This window comes from Labrus bergylta, chromosome 1 (genome assembly GCF_963930695.1).
Source record: "Labrus bergylta chromosome 1, fLabBer1.1, whole genome shotgun sequence".
In the NCBI taxonomy this organism is placed as follows: Eukaryota; Metazoa; Chordata; class Actinopteri; order Labriformes; family Labridae; genus Labrus; species Labrus bergylta.
In genome coordinates, this window is record NC_089195.1 from 19,611,198 (window position 1) to 19,631,877 (window position 20,680).

The window sequence follows — 20,680 nt, forward strand, 5'->3', positions numbered from 1 at the left end:
AACATGGAAACAATTGGGACCCGTGCAGAGGGATATGGACATGTTTATGCCTATGACATAACACAGACAAATGAGAACAAGTCGCCTACTCAGAAATGTGAAGCGGTGACTGTTTAGCTGCTCAATCAAAGTATTTTGGGGGTTAAAAGAGTTTTACACCAACTGTGAAGTTTGGAGAAAGTTAGTGACTTCTGATATTTGCCCTTAATTGGTCTCTGTGGTCTGGGCAGGCTGTCTCTTAAAAGCTGTCAAGAAAATTCCACAGCTGAGGGAGCTTCTCATTTATATACTGCTGCCCACTCATGTCTCAACCTGAACTAAGCCCAAAAATGATCAAAAAATGGGTAATGATACAAAATCATTTCTTGTTTTGCCTGAGGAAAAACTTCAGAAGTTAACTAAATGTGTCCTATCGACCCAGGAGAGCCTAAACAAGTGGAATATTATCCTGAGTCTGCCTCTTGTGACATCTGAGGACGTCTGAGCTCCGAGGAAAACAAGACAAAAAGGATAACGATTCTACGATAGCAATGTAAAAAAAACATGATGAAATATTTGTTAGAATAGAATTGAAACATGGATGAATAAGCTGCAAGATTTAAAGTAAACAATCCAACATGAACAGGATGGAGAAGAGTTGGTTTATAGCTGTGAAGGTAAGTGGGTAGATTAATGACCCTGGCAGATTCATCTGTTGGTGCTCTGGTTGAATTCTTGGCTACATCATGGACCATTGGCAAACAACTTATTTAAAAGCCTTAGAGTAGGAAAACTGTTGGATTGTAAAAAGACATGACCAATATTTTCACTCTCCATTACATAGTCACCCCCCAGGACTTTTCCAAGAAGGGGTGAAAAGAAAATATTAATAAAACTCAGTCGTGTGTAAAGCTATAAAATAAGACTTAATGGTCACAGCTTAATCCACTGTTTTAATTTAATTTTTTGGCCTAATGCTTTATGATGATTACGGTTTCTAATCTTGTGCAAAAAAGAACTGTCTATAACCCTATGCTTCTTTATTATTCAATTATTTTTGTTACATGTTCACATAAAGTTCTCAATCCAAAATAAGACATAAAATACAATACAGGATTATTACAAGGCATTAGGGATGTGCTCAAAAAAACGATATGTCAATATGTCGTCATGTGCTCCTTGCAAATACATGTATCGATGCAGACGTTACAGAATCGATATGGCTGCAAAGCTGTGACGAGAGTTTCGAAAGACAATTGACCTTTGGTGCAGTTCATAATAACACCTTTGCCATAGCCATGGCTCTGGGATTAAGATATTTGAATGTCTTTCTAGGCTCTCTGAGGACCTGAATTGAATAGTTGTAAATTGTAGGATCTGTATGCCTCTGCTGTTATTCTCAACAATAAAGAACAGCTGTTGTAGTGAATTCTGTGTAGGACATGGTCATTATCCAAACTCAATGTACATCACAATATGGTATGTATCGTATCGAAGCCTCTGCATTGTGATACGTATTGTATCGCGGGGTTGTGGGAAATACCCAGCCCTACTAGACATTCAATCAGTACAATCACTCAAGATTAGCAGCAAAACTACAAAAACATTCAAATTAAAACTAAATAAATTTCAGTAGAGAGTACTTCACTCTAAGGTCGCTGGTACAGTAGAAAGGATCACCTACTGTATACACACAGAGCCAGCAACAGAGGTACAATAATTTCAAGTATACATGTTTGTGCCTTTGTAGATGCAATGTACTGTGTGTTGTCCTTTAAATGGACCTTGAGCATGTAATAAAGCTGGAAGTGAAGTGAATACTCTTGTGGGTCAGTCAAGGACTTCTGTCAGACCTTTCATTGCTTTATTAAGCCCGTCTCTTCACAAAAGATGACTTTTGATCAGTAGATCCTTATTTCATTGTGCTATTGAAGTCCTGTTAGAGAGGTCTTTAACTAATATTTGATCTGCGTACAAGACATTTTACTTTTTGTATAAACCTCTGCCAATGTCAAAGTCATAAAAATCATTCCATTTATCTTTGATTTTTTTTTTCCCCAGAAATCCCATCACATTGAACCTGGTCTGAAGATAAAAAACTGATAGCACACATTAGGTCCGTATTATCTGGGTTTGAAAATGAGAACACCAGTCAGAAACTCAATTATGTCTCCACATGGGAAATAAAGAAAAGGAAAAAGACAGGTAGAAATGAAAGACAGGAGAACATGACAGAAAGAAAGACAAGAGTGAAAGGAAGTGTGACAAAGGAAAATAAAGGACAGCGTTCGGTTGAGGAGAAGAAATGAGATGAGAGAGGAGTTCTAGAAGGAGGAGTGTGTACTGGGCGCTTTCTCGGATGACAAATTAGACTTCTGGCTCTGAACTGCCCCGAACCCCAATTAAATATTTAACCCTGTCAAAACTACACTTCCCTCCTCTAACTGTCTGTCATATACTCCTCCGAGAACAAAAGCCTCAGGGCTTCATATATAAATATCAAGGAAGCAATTCCCTTCTTACACTTTCATTAGCCTCAATTGAAATAGGACCTAAACTGTTAAAGATGTGCACTGTAGAAAGTAGTAATAAACATCCAGTCGTTTCTCTAATGTTCACTTGGACTGTCCTTACCTGCATGTGCTTTAAAAACCTTGGTAACTGCCCGTATAAGTGATGTAATATGTCATTTTTTAAAGACAATTGACTTCTAAAAGATGACTCCTGTTAGTGTGATGGATTAAAAAAATGGAACATGCTGGACTTGTGGACCATTTCAGGTGTAGCACGACTCAATAACAACTTACTGTAACTAATTAGAGCCAAAGCAGAGGCCTTTATGTGCATGTTCTTACTGTGTCCTACATTAACGTAGTCTGTGTTGGGCAGATTTATTTCTCCAATAATGTTTGCTCTGGCCCTAATCTCTGCTGTGGCACCTGTGTTCAGCTACATAAAAATTTATGATGATGAAAATGTGATGGGCAATGAAAGAGTCAATGCATTTGCCCAACCTGGTTTCATTTATTACAAGGCGAGCACCAGCTAATGAGGCAATTTAGAACAAAGGGAGTCTGTAGAGAGAAGTGTGTGCTGTGAATCTTACCCAGCACCTCCTTGGATGGCGGCAGACTGAGGCTGAGGCCGGAGACTTGCATGCTTGACTCATCCTGTGAATGGACCGCATCGCCTCCTTCCCGCAGCATGCGCACCAGTTCTCTGAGACTTGTCACTTCTTCACGAAGACATTCTACTTCCTGCTGGCGCTGTTGCTTGGCAACACTTGTGGGATTCATTTTGAAGTGGAGAACTCGGGTTTTGACTGGATCATAGTCTCCCTGAAACGGATAGAAAGACAAAGATCGACGACTTTAAAATTGTTTTTTCCTGAAGAGTTCCTCAACTGGAGAGGAATTAAAATGAACTTGTCAAATCCTCTGAAGAGAAAACAGAGACCAAGTTCTGATGTACTTCAGCACCGTCATTGACTGTACATTTGATGCACCTTGGCATTTACTATCAACGCAGACACCTTACATAAATGTGTTAATGGCAACTCAAAGTAATGGATGATTATTAAGACACACGTTCTTCAAGCTCAAAAGTAAAACTTTTGTTCACTTTACTTTAAATTTAGATCAATTTATTTAGATTCTTAAATTATTAAGTTGAGTAAGCACAACAGGTAGTTGGTTCATATTTATGTCTATAAAATATATAAGTCCAAGCTTACTGAATGTTCAGAAGATGTGTGTCACCCAAATAACACTCCAAGGTTCAAAAGTCATTTGGTTCACAAATATAGAAAGATTGGAGTTGGATTGACCAAATGGTTCCATCTTTTCTTCAGGAATATCATTTTTGTTCTATGTTTTATACCTCCCTGAAGTAAAGTTCACTTTTCAATCATGCATGTTGCGTAGAGTTATTGTACATTTTAAAGACTCAAGTGCACAATGCTCAAGGAATAAATGCATCACATAAGTGCTCACCTTGAAATCAAACATTGCTTCAAGTCCCAATGACTCAAAACAAATTGTTTATTTTAAATTCAACAAACGTTGTTGCAACGTTGTAATGATTTAACCACAAAACTACACCTTCATTTCATTGAATACTGAGAAGAGTCGGATGTTGTAAAAGCCAAGCTTTCATTATATTTTTTTTTAGTATTGTTTCAAAATAGTTTGGAGGAAAACTGTATGTGAGCATAAAAAAGGTGGAAAGACTTCCACAGGGATGAAATCAGCCACACTGATGAGTCACTTAGTTACCTGTGCTCAACAAATGGTGATGCCAGCATTTGCAAGGGTGAAGAAATTCTCCTTAACACTCGAGTGAGAACACAGGGAATTTGATTTTCAAACAAGTAGCTTTATTTCAAAATGTCTATTTCCAAAGATATTTATTTGGTCTAACCTATGACTGCTCTGCTTCTTCATCCTGCCAAAATCCTCTCTTCAGAGGCTGACGGAGCAAACATTGAAGTTATCATCTAACTGCCCACCTGTTTCATTTCCCAGTGTGATACTCTTTGCCCTCAGCACCGAGCAGTGCAGACTGTGGCAGCAGCAAAACCTGCACAGATACACGGTGTGCCGTAGTATCTGAAATCTTCTTTACTCTCAAAGTCGACAAAACTAACATAGTAGGGCAAAAGGTAAAACAAAGCCAATAAATCATCGGAATGGAATAGAGATTAAAGATCAAAATGAATTGTACACAGTTATGTTTAATGTTTGTACAAGGAGAGCAACGTTAAACCAGAGGCAAATTCATTGTGCTTGTACACATTTCTTCAAGACATATCTGGCCTATAAATATGATTCAGCTTCTTTTTCTGAGATTAAAGGGAAAACCATCCGACATGTTTTTTGTTTTCAATATTTGGAAATTAAATATATAATGTTAATTCAATTTCTCATTGTTTTTTTTATGTTCATGTTGCATTTTAACCTAAAAGAAAAAAAGGCTATCAAAACAATTAGGACATCAGGACCAATACTGATTGATTTGTTCCATTACTTCTTTTTCATTCATCGTTTGTGTAAATTTAATTATCTATGGGATTTGTTTTCCTTAATTCCCTCCTCTTGAAATGTCACTGGAACATGTCTTACAAACTGCATGTCATACACTTTTCTGCCCAATAAAAAACCTCTCCTATGAATCAGCAGTTATTTATGCTAGCTTGCCCGGATTGAATTGATGCGACACAACAGATAAATATCAACTACTGACATTGGTGCATGCAATATTACTTGCTGATGTGCCGAGGTTTGTCAACAGGGCTATTATTGGCCAATAACGATGGTTAAGTGAGACATCAGGGCATCCCTACACGATAGGGCTGGGCCTTTAGTCGGGTTCCAATTTCAATTGTAATTTGGGTTGTTACAAAGTGCATCTTGTTATATTTTGGCCACAAGAGTACATCACCACTACCTCAAAAACATAGCTAACGTATCAATAATGTATTTATTATTACATATATTTTATTTTCACTTATTCATATTCGTTTATTGCTTGTTTTTCAAAGTTTTAAGGGTGTTTAAGTTTGAAAACACATGTTATCCAGATGTTGTAAAATCAATGAATAATAATAATAATTGATCATTGACAATAATCATGATTGTGATTTTTGCCATAATCAGCTATATGAAACTCGTAGCCTTCATAAAATGAAAACGGCTGGGTTATAAAACGAATAATTCACTGCCATAGTGTGTGCCTGTAATAGCATAACAATACCATAATTGTTTTTTGTATCAAGCTGTGTACGTGTTAATTTCTTCTGTCAAAACAGACATTTTAGAATGGGCTGTGTATGGGACTTCTGGGTATTTTGGAGCACAACCTGAAGCAGACAATCGAAGAACTGAAGTTTTACTGCTTGGGTTCAACAGTAGAAGCATTTCCGTCAAGCAAAATAGAGAAAAAAGAGATGTCATACAGATGGATGTTGCAACATGGGGAATGCAGACTAGGAAGATAAGACTTCAACAAATAAAGGTTGATGCTGTTTCCTGAAACCAGATTTATTTTTATTGTGTTCCCTCTAACTCTGCGGTGCAGGTTAATAAGAAGAGTCTATCTCAGCTTAATGGCAATATAAGGACATACGTACACAAACACAAAATGCACACACACTCCAATCTGAGCTCTTGATTACTGGCTAAATTAGATTCCCTAGCCCCCAAGCTATGGTTGCCAAATAAACTACAGGCGTAAAGGAAAGGAAGAGGCAGACGAGGAGAAAAGGGGGATGTGAAGATGGGAAATGGTGAGGGACATGGAAAATAACATGGTGAAAACAAAAAGGGGGAGGTGTATCATAGCCGTCAGCTACGATATGAGGGGAAAAGCAGCATGGATGGAAGGGAAAAAGCCTCACATGCTCATAAAAACTGCTTTGTATAATAGAAAAGGAAGAGAGGGATTCAGCTTTCCAGAATGAGATGTGAATTTTTTTTTTTTTTTAAACTCACGGGACAACAACTGGACTGCACACACATCAGTGCCAAATAAAGCATTGCTTTAGTTGCTTCTTGCGTAAATCTTTTTCAAGTTTTCTATATATGGAAGGTTTATTTTAGGGCATGTGAATGTGTGTTTGTGTGTTATGATAAACAGTGAAGGGAGAGTGGAAGGGAGAGCCAGATAGTGTGAGACATATGCAGATTAGAGCTGTAAACTCAGCACAAAACGGAAAGTCAAGAACTCAAAACACAGCCAACAGCTAGATACTGTCAAAAATGTTAGAACTCTCTCAAACATACGTCCTTAAAATCAGGTCAAGTTACAGAAAAAAAATGGAATGATTTGGCCATCTTCGTCACAATAATAATTCTATGTTTTGATGCCTGGACTGAGCTGAAGGGCAAAGTTTTAATTGACTGCTCGGAAGCCAAAACAAAGAGGAAAGTATATTATTTGGTTAAACTCTCTCATCAAACGCATAAAAAAAAAAAAAAAAAAAAAAAAAAAAAAAAAAAGGGAAAATACCCTTTTTTCCTCTTTATCCATTTTAAATCCAAAGGAATGTTTTCTAGTAACTTACTCAATTCATAGGTTGCTCCCATGCGTTAGTCAAAAATATTAAATGACGTTGTTCTTTTGACGATTGGATCTTCAAACACTTAGGAAATGTATAGAAATTTAAACTAAAATCATGAACATTTTTGATAAACCTACTTGGAGAAAAAATTGGGACTCCTCCTCTCCTGCGCTGCGACTCTGCTGCTCGAGTGACGACCTTGTAAGTAACAAGCACCTACTACCAGGTTGAGCATATTGCATATGTATGTCTGCTTTTGACAAAAGAAAGGGAAAGTGGTGCACTACCTGTTTATAAATCATAATTAGGTTTACTGCTGCAGAAACACAAGAAGCCAAATGGAGTTTCAAAGTGGATGTAAGAAAACTGTTTAATATTACAGTATTTCAGTTGGCCTATTTTGTGCTTGTGCGTATGTGTGCGTGTGTGTGTTTACATGCATATACAACCTTTTTTTTTTTCACACAGTATTTACAGTGCAGCAAGGTGGAGTGCCATTCTAAGTGCCTACGGCTACATATCTCTTATTCATAGAACAATAACCACACGTCTAATACCAGAGAGCAGAATCTGTTTTAAGAAAGAGCAAGAGGCAGGAGAGAGAAAGCAAACAGAGCTGGAGATCAAGAGAAAAAGAGAGAGAGAGAGAGAGAGAGAGAAAAAAAGAGAACGAGTGAGGAGAGATAAAGTAAAATCATGGTATAGAGAAGGAGAAGGCTATGGAAGTCCAGGGAATAATGTCTTTTTTTAACTGAGCTGAACCAATCAGTCTGGAACATCCACTTTTGTACTAAATGCAGCCGCAACCACAAGGGACACGAGTCACTGATGGAACAGGTGACAGGCTGGTGAGTGCATGAGCGAAGGGATACCTATTTTAGAAAAAAAAATGACGAACATAAACGTACAAACACGTCACAGGCGCTTCAACCATGAACTCTTGAAATAAGGTGTAACGAAAGACAGAAGAGACTATTTCTAGTCGGGACACGTTCTCAAAAACATATAGAGCTACTTTATTTGTAACGACTCCTTTAGACAAGTTATTTATACTTGACCCAAGCAAATTAAAAATATTTACCCTTCACTGGTCTTAGCCATATAGATTTTTCAGTTTATTAAACACCTGCAGTGATCCCAGCGCAGCAGAAACGATCATTGCGTCTTCCCAAGAGGGGTGCGGTGACACTCATGCACGATGCACAGTGTTGTTACTATATTCATCATTTAAATCTCCAGACACGCAGACAGGATGGTTCAGAATCTTAAATTAATAAATGAAATGTGTTTTCTACACATCCACAGGTCCCATTCAGTCAGTGGAGGTTCATACAGTGAAAAAGTTTGGAGTGAAACAGAGGTCCTCCTTTATAAATCATTTGATTGTTTATCAGTCCTCTCTCCTGTCACATTATAGAAGTTTAACACTGTTACGTTTTTTCAACTCAAATGTTCCATGATATTCGCTGCTGTGATATTACTGCACACATTTACAGTCACTGTAATCATCTTCTCTGATCATTTAAAGTATTTAAAGTAAAGTTTTCTCTTTTCTGGGGGACGACGACGACGACGACTCGGAGTAGAGGTATGATGACTCGACTACAAAAGTGGCCTCCACAATACAATAGTATGAATTTAAATGTTATTTTGGAGACAAAAACCAGTGGAAAAATTCCTAAAAAAGTGTCCTGGTTACTCTGGATAATTCACAGACCTCCCTCGCAATATGTTTCATTATAAATGCTTGTGTTACCTACAGTACTGGTACAATGAACTGTGTTGTAGGTAAGCTGTATAAACTATTGATTATGTTGTCATATTTAGTCTATATCATCTGTGAGCCTACAAATATAAAGTGAATTCAGGAGCATTACTCCATATTTACAAACAACTAACTGCTACATGACAACTGTTTGAGGTCGTTAAGAAAAAAATCACAACAAGCTAAACCCTTTTCAACCTTTTTTGGTTGTGGGCTGACAATCTATCTACAGTTACTACACCGATGTCCATTCTGCAATGAGGGTACAGTGGATATTTATCTTGGCAGAGGTTCCACTTCAGTGTTTTTTTTCATGCATGGGTAACATTTGAGGATGACCAGCTAGCCGAGGCAAAGATGTCCCTATAAACAGTCTTTAAAACGGGGCCTAGTGAGGTCACCAGGTCCCTGGTGGAAGATAGACATCAGCTAAATGGTGCTTGAAAAAGCAAGATGGAGTTCGGCCGTAGCAGTAGAAAATGTGCAACAGCATGCACTCTGCACTGACAATATTTTGTTTGGTAATGGGTTTATCCCTGAAGGGCTTAGTCCAGGACACACGCATCTGGTATGCTTTGATAACATCCTTGGTTTTAAAGGACCCTGTGGAGTATTCCTTTAGTGAAAAGGTTTACCTTCATACATGTTAACATGATTCTTGGACTTCAAGTAAAAACTGAATGTAGAGTGCAGTTCTTCTTCCAGAAAGCATTTTCAATCATTGATCTTTAAAGTATTTAAAATATTACATTGCACTTGTTCATGTTTTCTAGCTAATAGTTGAAAAGAGAAAAACTGGAATCAGAAAACCTCAAAATATTGACTTCATTGCAACAGGACAAAAGAAAACTGCTACCCAATTGTGGTAAAAAAAAATTAAAAAAAGTTCAGAAGTCCACCATAGAACCTTAAATGGGTCATATGCTTTTTCTGGTTTTCTATGCTCTTTAGTGTGTTTTCCAAGTGTCCTGTGCATGTTTAGGCACATCTATGTGCAAAAAGTCCACGGAAACGCGGCTTCTCCTACGTCCTCCTGTTAGCTGCAGCATTAGCTGCATGTAATGCTCGGTTCTAGCCAAGCGGCAACCTCCGGTCTCGAAAAATTAAGCCAATGCGGAAGGGAAAAAAACTGCAGTTCGTCGAGTGTCCGCTTGAGGCCGGCTCCAGAAGCCCACAGCCAAAAAAAGCCAGTTTTTACAACAGAAATGTACATGTTTACAGCCTGGTACAAAAAAACTAAATATATCTGATAAGTTGATGGCCTCATGTGCTCCCACTGTGGGGGGCTGAATTTTTTAAAAACTCAACGGATTTTATTTTATTACGTAAAACGGCTATGCCCATATGTGGGTTGTGGCAGATTTGATTGACAGCTCTGTGCGCTGCATCTGTCTGTCAGGTCAGGAGGCTAGGTAGCAGTTTGATCCGTCTGATTTCCCGTCTTTTTTACTTCGTTTGGAGAGTTTGTTTAACACATATCTGACAACATACATGGCTTGCTGTGCGGTTCTTCCTCATCACACAGCTTGGTCAGGTTGAACCTTCTCACCTGTTTGAATCAGCTGTTAGAGTGGCCTTTTTTGTGTCTTTGGGCTGCTAATTGGAGTCCAAGTGTGCCAGAAGCTGGACAGATGTTGTTTCGAGGAAATGTGTTTCTGTATAACAAGATATAGCTGAAATTCATTTCATGGAAAAACTGATAGGGACTTTAATGACTGCCAAGAGTGAGTTTCAATGAGCACTTGGAAGCTTTTTCAGCTTTTTCCCCCTAGTTGTAAGTAGTGAAATAGAAGCCGGAAAAATAAATGTTCACTCGACTGTGCTTCAAAATAACCGTCACTACTGACATTTCTCTCTCAAATTACATCTAACACCGAGTATGATAAATGAGAAAAGGGTACTATTTTCTGACATCTTGAATCATTTGACTCGTATTTTGATTTAGATTGGAGCCATACTGCCATCATCTTTTCTACCGAAAAGTAAAAAAGCTTCTATCAATATTACCCAGACATTTCATGAAATGTTTCTTCCTACTACTACTGCACACGACCCCCCCTACATGTCAGATATGAAGTGTAATGGAAAGATAAAATCTGGTGGGCAAGAAGCTCAGACAATGGGATACAGTAACAGCACTAGGACTCAGGAGTCATAGTAATAAGCTTGGAAGTTACGCTTCCGAGAACATTCACACCTTCATATGACATGGCTACAAGAAGGGCACAGGCTTTAGACCGAAATTGGTATTTGGAAAGAACTAATGTTTCAGCCGTGCCCATGCCAGAATCAAAACAAACTATCAATAACGGTTTCATCTAGTTCCATGACTATCTGAAAATAATGTATAAATCTAATGTGACTGTGACAGGGTATTATTCAATTGGACATGTCTATGTAAGCGCATGTAAAGTAGAGACTGTTGATGCAACCTCCTGCAACAACAATTATCTCTGTCTAGACACTGCCATGACAGCAAGAAGACAAAGTACAGCAATGCTAAGGCAGCCATTATTGCTGCTACGATTGTGCAAGAAAAAACATTAATAAAGCAAAATTGATATTGCACCTTAGGCCTTTTGTGTTATTGTTATTAGCTGAATTCACAACTTGGTTAATTTGCTTTATGATTTATTTTCTAGGCTCTCATGTTGATGTAATTTTACCTCCATGCTAATGAACATGATTCTGCACTAGAAAGAGGAACAGGTTTCAAACCACCGAGGGGCTACTTAAGATAAGGCAGAACAAACATGAAGAAGAGCTTACCAGCCCTTGACAAGTTCTCTAAACATGTCTGGGAAAAACATTGTTACCAACTTCAATTTGATACTGACGGTCCTTAGAAACAGACCTATCAGAAAAGTTTAGCAGAAATATCTCTAAAAGCACCTTTAAAATACAACAACCATTATTCAGCACGCTCTAATGCTCTTTGCTTCAAATCTACCTCTTAAGGGTTTAATTTACAAGACAAAAATCCATCAAATTTACTTGTTCCCCATTTTGTGGCAAAATTATAAGTAAGTGCATATTATGCCTTAAATGCCAATGAAAGTCCTTGTCGATTGTGTGGCGGGCCACCACGGATTAATCAATGTATGGGAAACATTGCAGTTCTGCTCATTTTTTATGAACGATTGTAAAGCTAACATTTCTCAAAGAAAGAACTCTTCTGTCAGCATGAGCGGTAGCAACTTTGAACAAGAAGACGAAGAAAGTGAACTTAAAAAGTCACAACAAACAGAGTTTTAGTCAAAGGCCTGAAGGCTTTCTTTGTGTATTGCAGGGGATAATGTGAAAACATGAAATGAATGGGGTTTTCTTGTTGTTGCTACATTCCAACTTTCTGACCTGAAAACACACTGAAGTCAGAAGAATGACTTCCTAACTCGGAAACTGGGACCATCCGAGGAGCAGAGGAATGCAGCTAGTTGTTTTGTTCTGCCCTCTCAGACTGTACACTGTATAGGACATGGTGCGAAAAAGCCCAAGCCACCCAAGCAAAATAAAAATCTTTCCAGTTTTCGGCTCAACAGTTGGGTTGCCTCTTCCAGCACTGTGTTTATGATTTCACTCTTTTCCTTAATATCTTCTCAAACCCCTTTGGCAGCTGGTTTTGCAAAAATAAAATCAGGACAACCACAAGATCATATTGGCAAAGCACTTTGCATGAAAAAAAAAAGTGCTTTTAAGCGATTAAAAACAATGATGTAGTTGATTTTAGACTTTGTGATTTATTAATCTCATACATCAACAATGTGAGAAGCACTGCTGCACAGGTAGACATACTGTACTAGGCTATTTCCAGTTAGTTAGTTATAACTTCTACATTTCAATGGACTCCTTTCTCCACCTTATTTAGGCCTACTGTTAAGTAGTAGTGTTTGTTAGTCACACTGCTTTCAATGGTCTAAATATAAAGATAGGGCAGAAATTATGCTTAGGGTTGCAAGTTGATGTAATGAAAATTCCCATCGTCCATTTATCCAAGCATTCAATTGTGTAAGTCATTCATGCCCACTCATTCAGACACCATTTATCCTTTCAAATGCTTCTCCATTCAGTCACCCATCTCTTCACCAGGCCCATGTAGCGCTCTCTCGCTGTGCATTAGACCATAGAGAAGTCATAAGAATTAACTCCTAAGAACCGATCCATTGACCATGCAACCTTGAAACCTGCGCGCACACACAGACGCACAGCACACACACGTCTACGCATACTCTGCTGTCAATTGCCTTAAAAGTAGCGGTCATGCTTGAGAACACATGGATTTCATCCACCCCTCTGCTAAATGGAACCAACACGCTTGCCCACACACGTTTCATTAAAGTGCCCTGGTAGGCTTAGTTTGGCACAGTATGAGTCAGGCAAGTGAGAGGACCTGGCTGAGATGAAACACACACACAGACAGATCGGGCCAATTTAAAAAGGAGAGGGGATCAGGTATCAGGGAGGGAGTTAGTTAAGTAACTTTGTCAGATGAAAGTAGCTGGATAATATGCACACACTTACGCAACCCTGTGTTTGGCTGTGTGGTCCAAGATTCATTTCAATTCAGCACGTTTCATTCCCAGCAGACACTGTGAAGGGTCTAAATTTATTTTGCCGATATCGTCTATTCAGCCCGCCGCTCTGTTCATTCTAATCCCTATAAAGGGGGAATTTAAAACTAGCCACAGGTTTTGAGATTTGTCCATTGGACGGTGCTGGAATCACACCTGGGTCCAATTGTGCTTGAAAAGCTGTCAGATATGGGATGCGTTTGTGTGAATCAATCTGCAGTGTCATATGGACTTGGCTCCTGCCATTGGGGTTATTAAATTGGTTCCTTTGTGCCAGACGGGTAAATCCATCAATGAGAACAGCTGGAGAGAAGTGTTGGTGCCTCACCTGTAGGTTGTGTCTCTCCAGTCTCATCTCCAGGATGTTGTTCTGCTCCTCTAAACGTTGCCGCTCCGCCTCTAAATCCTCGATTTTCTGTCTGTAAAAAGCATGCAAGCAACTTACTTCCAGTACATATTCATTTTATCTAGCCTGTGTAGAATAACATCTATTCTCATTGTTGATTCATAAGGTTAATCCGGGAGGAAGAGCTCTGCTTTACAGTCGAGGCATGCTGAGTTAATCCAGCCCTGGTTTATGCGTGAGCCTTTCATGTCCCGGGTTTTCACCTGCATTATCAACAAGTTGTACAGTGTGTATTGTGTGTGTTTGTGCTAACTACCTGAGTACGCTGACCTCTTCCTTGGCCACTGAAGGGTTGCCGTCAGCAGCAGAGGCCTGCTGTTTCTTTACAGACTCCAGCTCCAGCTCCACCTGGGGGACACAGAGGAGAAAATGGGCCTTGTGCACAAACATCCGATCACCTTTGGCTGTGTGCCTGGCACAAACTTTTTGGCTGTAGATAAATCCCGGGCACTGTGCTTGAAAAGATAGCAGCCATACAAATAGATATATCCTCTTTACACCATTAGCCCACAGACTCATTTCCTTCTACTTCTTGTCCACATGTTTCAGTTGGTTTCTCCCTCTCCTCTCTCTGCAATCCTCCCTCATTTACATTTCCCCTCTTCCTGACAGCATCTGTCTGTCTCTCAACTCAACCTAGCTCCCAATCTTCCCAAGACGGAGAAGTAATTACAGCGGTACCAGACAGGTGGATTTCACGCGTCAATACTCATTGCCATGGCTATGTTGATGTCTCCCCAGCAACAAGGTGCGATGAAAAGAAGGGAGATCAGGGACCAAGTGAAGACACAAAGACACAGTCCAGAAGTACGCAAGAGAATATAGGTCACACCTGATAACTTTTCCAGTTTTACGGAATGTAACAGATGAACTGGGCCCAATTAATCCGGAAAATTTAAAGATTACACTACTTAACGTCATTCACAAACCACAGAATCTTTTCAGTACACCTGGCAACCAGTCACTTTGAGAAACAGTTTGAAAAGGATGTTCCATTATTACTAGTTTTCTTCATGTAGCCTGTCAATTAGTGTCACCTCAGTCAGTATGTAAGAAGAGAAAAACAAGACAAGAAACCTTCTGTTCTTTACGAGAAAAATCAATCCAGCAACTAAATAGGACCGTCCCTTTCATAAAAGCTATATAGCTCCAGCGTGAAAAAGATGTTCCGTCAGCATGTTAGTCACTGAGGCATGAGAGCGTCTTTGAGTCACACGAGGCACTGTGCACCTGCAATGATAACAGCAGGGACTAAAAAGGTACAAGAGCAATAGGATGACGTCATATAGTCAAAAGAACATTTGATTATGTGATAAGGATTTCTACATCTTCGATTGATTATTTTGCATTAAACCTTTTTGTTTATATTCATTTTGTTTAAAGTGGCGGTAGGTTGAAAATATTATTTTGGAGCCAAAACTGAAAAGCTCAAAAGCAAACGCGTATTGTTCAATATCAAAAGACAAAAAATATATATTTTACTCTGGAAGATCTTACCAAAACAGAGTGCATCTTAATTACTCTTGCACTTATATTCAGGATTTTACGGTATGTGTGTGTGTGTGTGTGTGTGTGTGTGTGTGTGTGTGTGTGTGTGTGTGTGTGTGTGTGTGTGTGTGTGTGTGTGTGTGTGTGTGTGTGTGTGTGTGTGTATACGTACTGCTTGCAACTGCAGCTTCAGAGAGCGTGTCTCCTCCTGTGCTTTGGTCAACTGGACCTGAATCCAAGGACAGATGAAAATGGGTGAAGGTTACTGATACAGAATGCAAACAGTGACTTCCTGTTAACAACCTACTGATAAACAGCACTGACAGAAAAAGGAAATGTGATGTAAGCAGCAGCAGCAGCAAAAGGTTTAAGTAAGTGGTTCATAGGTAGTTTATATTGAAATTTGTTTTGAATACTATCACAATTGGGCTGTACTGAATCTAAAACAGAGAAAGAATTGTTCTACACACACCTCCATCTCTGCATTGTGGTTCTGTGTCTTCTGCAAAATGTCCTCCGCCTCTCTGAGACGTTTGCTTAGTTGAGGAGAGTACTCGGTCGGCGCCAACTCGCTGTCATAGGACTCTAGGATGGAACGCATTCCATCTCGCTCCTGCAAGAAGAAAAAAAAAATGACACTCAATCCTGGTGTAGACAATCAAATGACAAAGGAAAGAAGTTGTGACTTAACTGAATTGTATTGGATGTGTACGATTTGTGTGCATGAGTGAGCAAACTGAGAAAATCAAAGCTCTTGGTGTTTTTTTTGATCCTTCTGTGAAGCTTTTGTTTGGTGGCATGTTGTGTTAATATGACAAGAAAATGCCTTTGTCAATGAGGAACAAAGTATGAGGCAGCTGCGCCTTTTTTATCCAAGCTGTGACAAGAGAAGCTCAGGGTTATGGTCTGAATCATCCCAGTTTCTTCTCATGTAATAATCAAATCAGAGACAAATGTCTTTGTAGACAAAGAATCAAGAACAAACAAAAAAAATAAAATCAGAGTCATGATAGAGAAATGTCTTTGCAGTTCAAGTGTATAATTGTATTCTGCCTCATCTCTCTTATCTGTAATGTGATGAGATCATGAAATTCTATTGAACTGGCTCTCCTCTATAAAACTGGATAAAAGACATGTCTTTCACACTGCAGTCTGTCCAGATTATCATTGCGCAGTTGCTGCTTTTTGAGTCGAGGGGATAAAAACCTCCTCAAGTCTATGTCTTCTCAAGTGTCACTCAGACTGAACCACCGTCTCCAAACAGCTCATGAGTGTCTGTCAGCATGTGTCTGCAGAATGTCCATTAGCACACACAACAACATGCATGTCTTAGTGTGATTCAAAAACACCGAAAATAAAATACCACTTAAAGTCAGCCCTCTAAAAGGACAATTCAAAAGTCAAAGAAGATGAAAGTCAATTGCAGATGTCAGACAGAACACAAAAAGACAAGAAATAGCTGTATTACTGCCTTTAAATCATGAAAATGTCTTAGCCAGTGGTCCATTTTAGCCGTCAAACTCTGAATAACAAGTCCTTATTGACTGTCCATGTGTGAAAAATGGACTCTGACAATTTCATGCAAAGTCATACTCTGCTCAGCAATTTGCTGAAAGTTTTAAACAAAATAAAAAGTACTGTAGTCAGCTTAACAGCTACATATACGTTAAAATACGCCCAATAAAATGTTTTGATAAGTGTGATTCTAGCATTTTCAAAACCCCTTAATGGATGAGGACCAAGCTCAATACAAACTCCAATATTAACCAACTGATTTCAAGAACCCTGACATCATCTACTGCTGAGTGATTGGAGGTTAAGATTGGAAGGTTTAAGAACATCAGGAAGTTAGCCTTTGTGAGTGAAAAGTTTTCCGCAGAAAGCAGAGACGCTGCAGGCAAAGGCATCCCACACAATTATATTGCAAGTAAATTAAAATAGACTACGCAGATCTCTGAATGCATGTTGAACCTGCGGAGGACTCTTTCATAAGAGACAGCTCTCATCTGTGACTGGTAACAGAGACTCCAGACTGCAAAGGAATTTATAAAAGTCTCTGATCGACCTGAGGGATATTCGAAGGAACACAAGGCTTCATGATTTATTGTACTTGTCTTTTGCTGATAATACAATGTTCAGAGTGTAACCCTGCAAATGTTGCTTCCAATAAAATACATTGAAAAATTATAAATGTGTTGTTTAATAGTTTTTCTTTCCATAATTGTCCAGGTTTATTGTATCTAATATAATAATCTAAAGTTAAAAATCCTATGATTACATTAACATTAAGAAAAGGCATCAATAACAGATGGTTTTAAGTAGTGATAAGGCTTTTGTTATATAATAATAATGATAATGCATTGGACTTTTAAAGCGCTTTTCTAAGTACTCAAAGACGCTTCACATATAATAACAAATCTATGTACTTAATATTTTACGTTACCTGAACTAAATAGTCTTACTGTAGTAAAGATAACTTATCTCAGCTGGTGTTGCCTGCCACATCAACTTACAGTAAGTTTGACTGCGTGCTAAATTGTAATGTCAACTTGTTGAGGTAATTATGTACAATAAATTATTCTGTTCTGTGTACATCATGTCTGTTATCACGTAAAGCTCTTCAGGCAAGTATCAAGTTGTTTAAGCTGCACTCTGACTATTTAACATGCTATAAAATGGTTCACTATTATGTTATTACGACTGTTAACATAAAAAGTTTACAACATTAAGACATCTTAAAATGTTATTTCAAACATCAATTAAGCTTGTTACAGTCACAAATTATATTTACATTGAAGCAAAATATAACATACTAAATAGGTTTTTGTTGACCAGCAACATGAAGAGAGTTCAATCTAATCTGTTCAGAAACTGGCAAACAGCCCATTTATTAAATTTATTTATGTAAATTCACTGTCAGTCAAGTCAGTTGAAATGATGCATCTCACCCCCTCTCTTTGGCTCTCCATTATAAAGTAAAGCCGATACCATTTTGTGGCAACAGGCTTTAAATAACCAGCTCAAAAACAGCCAAACAGCTCAGGACCATCCTTTAACTCTGAGGGACATTGAAAGCTCAATAGACAATTATTAACAGGGCTCATTTAGAACGGTAAATGCACTTTAGGTTGAAGTCAGAAAATGAATAACGGCCTTAAATACCACTTCAGATAACTGCATGTGCTGTATGGTGATTGCTAAATAGTGCAGCCAGTTTAAACCTGCTCAAAAGCACCTTGAAATTCCTTCATGTAAAATGTCTTGAATAATGTGCTGCAATTTGTCAGATCAGCTTGTAGGCTAGTATCTAAAAACAAACCATGTTTACCATAATCAGATTCAGCCTGTGATGAGCCATTTCAAAAGCAACGTAATCCATTTAAACATGACTGAGTCTGGTTCATATAAAAGCACTAGATGTGAAATCATCCTGAATTCTACTTTATTTGCTTTGGCAGTGTCTTTTGTCATGCCATGTTGCACAATTGGCCAATACATTTTTTTGATAAGCTTGGATTGGAGAGACATGGAAGCCCAAGAGGACGACGGACTAAGCAGAATTAAATATTAAAAAAAAGTGAAAAAAAACAAAAACCTCCAAAAAGGTCAGTGGATAAGTGTTTCCTTTTAATAGTAACCAGCAGGCCCTTTGGCTGTTTACTTTCTATAATGGTTCAATAAAATTCAGTCAATCTTAATCAAAAATCTGTCCCTACTTTTGGGATAAAATAAACTCTCATTTTAGAGCATAGACAAACAAAGAGGGAGCCAGAAGCAGGAGGACAAAGTGATAAAACTGTCATTACTGTTTTTTATCATCTATTTTTTAAATTGCTTTTATGTCAACAGTTTTATCTGCTGCGTGAAGATGCCACTGTGCTTCTGATGGGGCAGCCGGTCTGTCCTGCTTTATGTAAGTAAAGAAAAAAAATCTTAACAGTAGCATAAAGAAGAGGCCGAGGGGGGAGATGGAATCGATATCTTCTCCAGTTCTTTAACAACTGCTGTCAAGCCTCTTCATCGTCATTGATTTATGAGCCTGTTTGTGGCTACAGCCAGTTCCACAGGTGGAGTGGGGGGGACGTCAAAATGGAACGTCAATTAATAAAATAGTTGACCAGGGCAAGATGAATGACAACTTTGATAAATTATTTAAAATTGATGTCCTTTCTTCACCAAAAGTGTTCCACACTACTCTAGGTAGTAGGTACACTTTCTTTTTTGCATTGTGCCCAGCTCCGCTGAAAACGTACCTTACCTGTCACGTAGCCCTCAGTGGCCACCACAACCCAAACAGCAGTGCCAACCACAGGTCACGTTAGACCTTCTCTCTGTTCGTCATTTTGATGGACCGTGTTAATACATACCATTTTAATTTTCCCTTTTTTAATGAAAATTAATCATGACCTTTTTAATAGCCTGTGGGCACTCTTTTTCTCCATATTGCATATACAACTTTGAATAGACTTTAACTGAACCTAATAGACAGGTTGTGGCCTGTGACTCAAACTTGTCTCCTTGTCGTCATGGACACACTGGGGAGATGGCAGCAGAGGCCATTTGAGTCAGACAGACAACTTCTCATGTCTGTTTTTGTTTTAACTGGACTTTTCTCACACTGGAATAATCAGAACTAGGCAAGACTCAATGCATGTTGGATTTCCCAACCCTCTAAGCACTTGCTTTAGCAAAAGGAATCATATGGCATTCAGCCCAGTCTGTCCAACCCGTAGAGGTCCCACACCCGCTTCAAGGCCTCCAGTCCGGAGATCTTCAACGCGGTGTCAGCATCAACTGCATTCAGCAGCCAAGGTGTCAAGGTTATTTACACATGCACAAGGAGAGGGAATCTTTTTTTACATTTTTGATGGATTAATTCATCACCATTGTACTGTAATGTGTGCGCAAAATGAAAAAAGTCTCATCCATTTTAATGAAGGACAGCCTTCAAATGTTTTGATGATAAATAAAAAGAGGAATGTTGAAAAGCCCAGTTATCCACTACGATGAACAGATAGTTTTGAAAACACAGTGTGTCTTGACGATAAACAACAATGAATCACACCCAGAAATCTGCTTGAATGTGATCTCTGCCAAAACAGACTTGGGCCAAGCCATATTTTCAGTGTGCCTGTGCCCTGCTCAGTTGTGATGGTGTGTGTGTGTGCGTGCGTGCGTGCGTGCGTGCGTGCGTGCAAGAGAGAATGTGTGTGATTTGTGTACTAAGAGACTGAGAATGTTGACCTAGGGAATTACACACACATTACACACACTGAGAAATCAATATCACAGGGAGGTCTAGTCAGGAACTGCAGAGCAGGGGGAAGCCAAGCGGACAGCATGATGAAACATGTGATCTTTATCGGCCAATCAGAGGAAGAGAAGGGTAAAAGTAAGATTTAGAATTCCGTGCCTGC

At 38.8% G+C, this 20,680-nt stretch overlaps 1 protein-coding gene across 1 annotated transcript in view; it reads right to left on the reverse strand.

Moving 5' to 3' along the window:
• Positions 1 to 20,680, reverse strand: part of mad1l1 (mitotic arrest deficient 1 like 1) — a 56,225-nt gene that overhangs the window by 23,034 nt on the left and 12,511 nt on the right. Inside the window, exons 12-16 of the mRNA XM_020643223.3 lie at positions 15,736 to 15,876; positions 15,436 to 15,492; positions 14,032 to 14,123; positions 13,698 to 13,788; positions 3,086 to 3,317 (exon numbers count right to left, since the gene is read on the reverse strand). Coding sequence (XP_020498879.1) covers positions 3,086 to 3,317; positions 13,698 to 13,788; positions 14,032 to 14,123; positions 15,436 to 15,492; positions 15,736 to 15,876 — 613 coding nt within the window. The remainder of the gene's footprint in view (positions 1 to 3,085; positions 3,318 to 13,697; positions 13,789 to 14,031; positions 14,124 to 15,435; positions 15,493 to 15,735; positions 15,877 to 20,680) is intronic.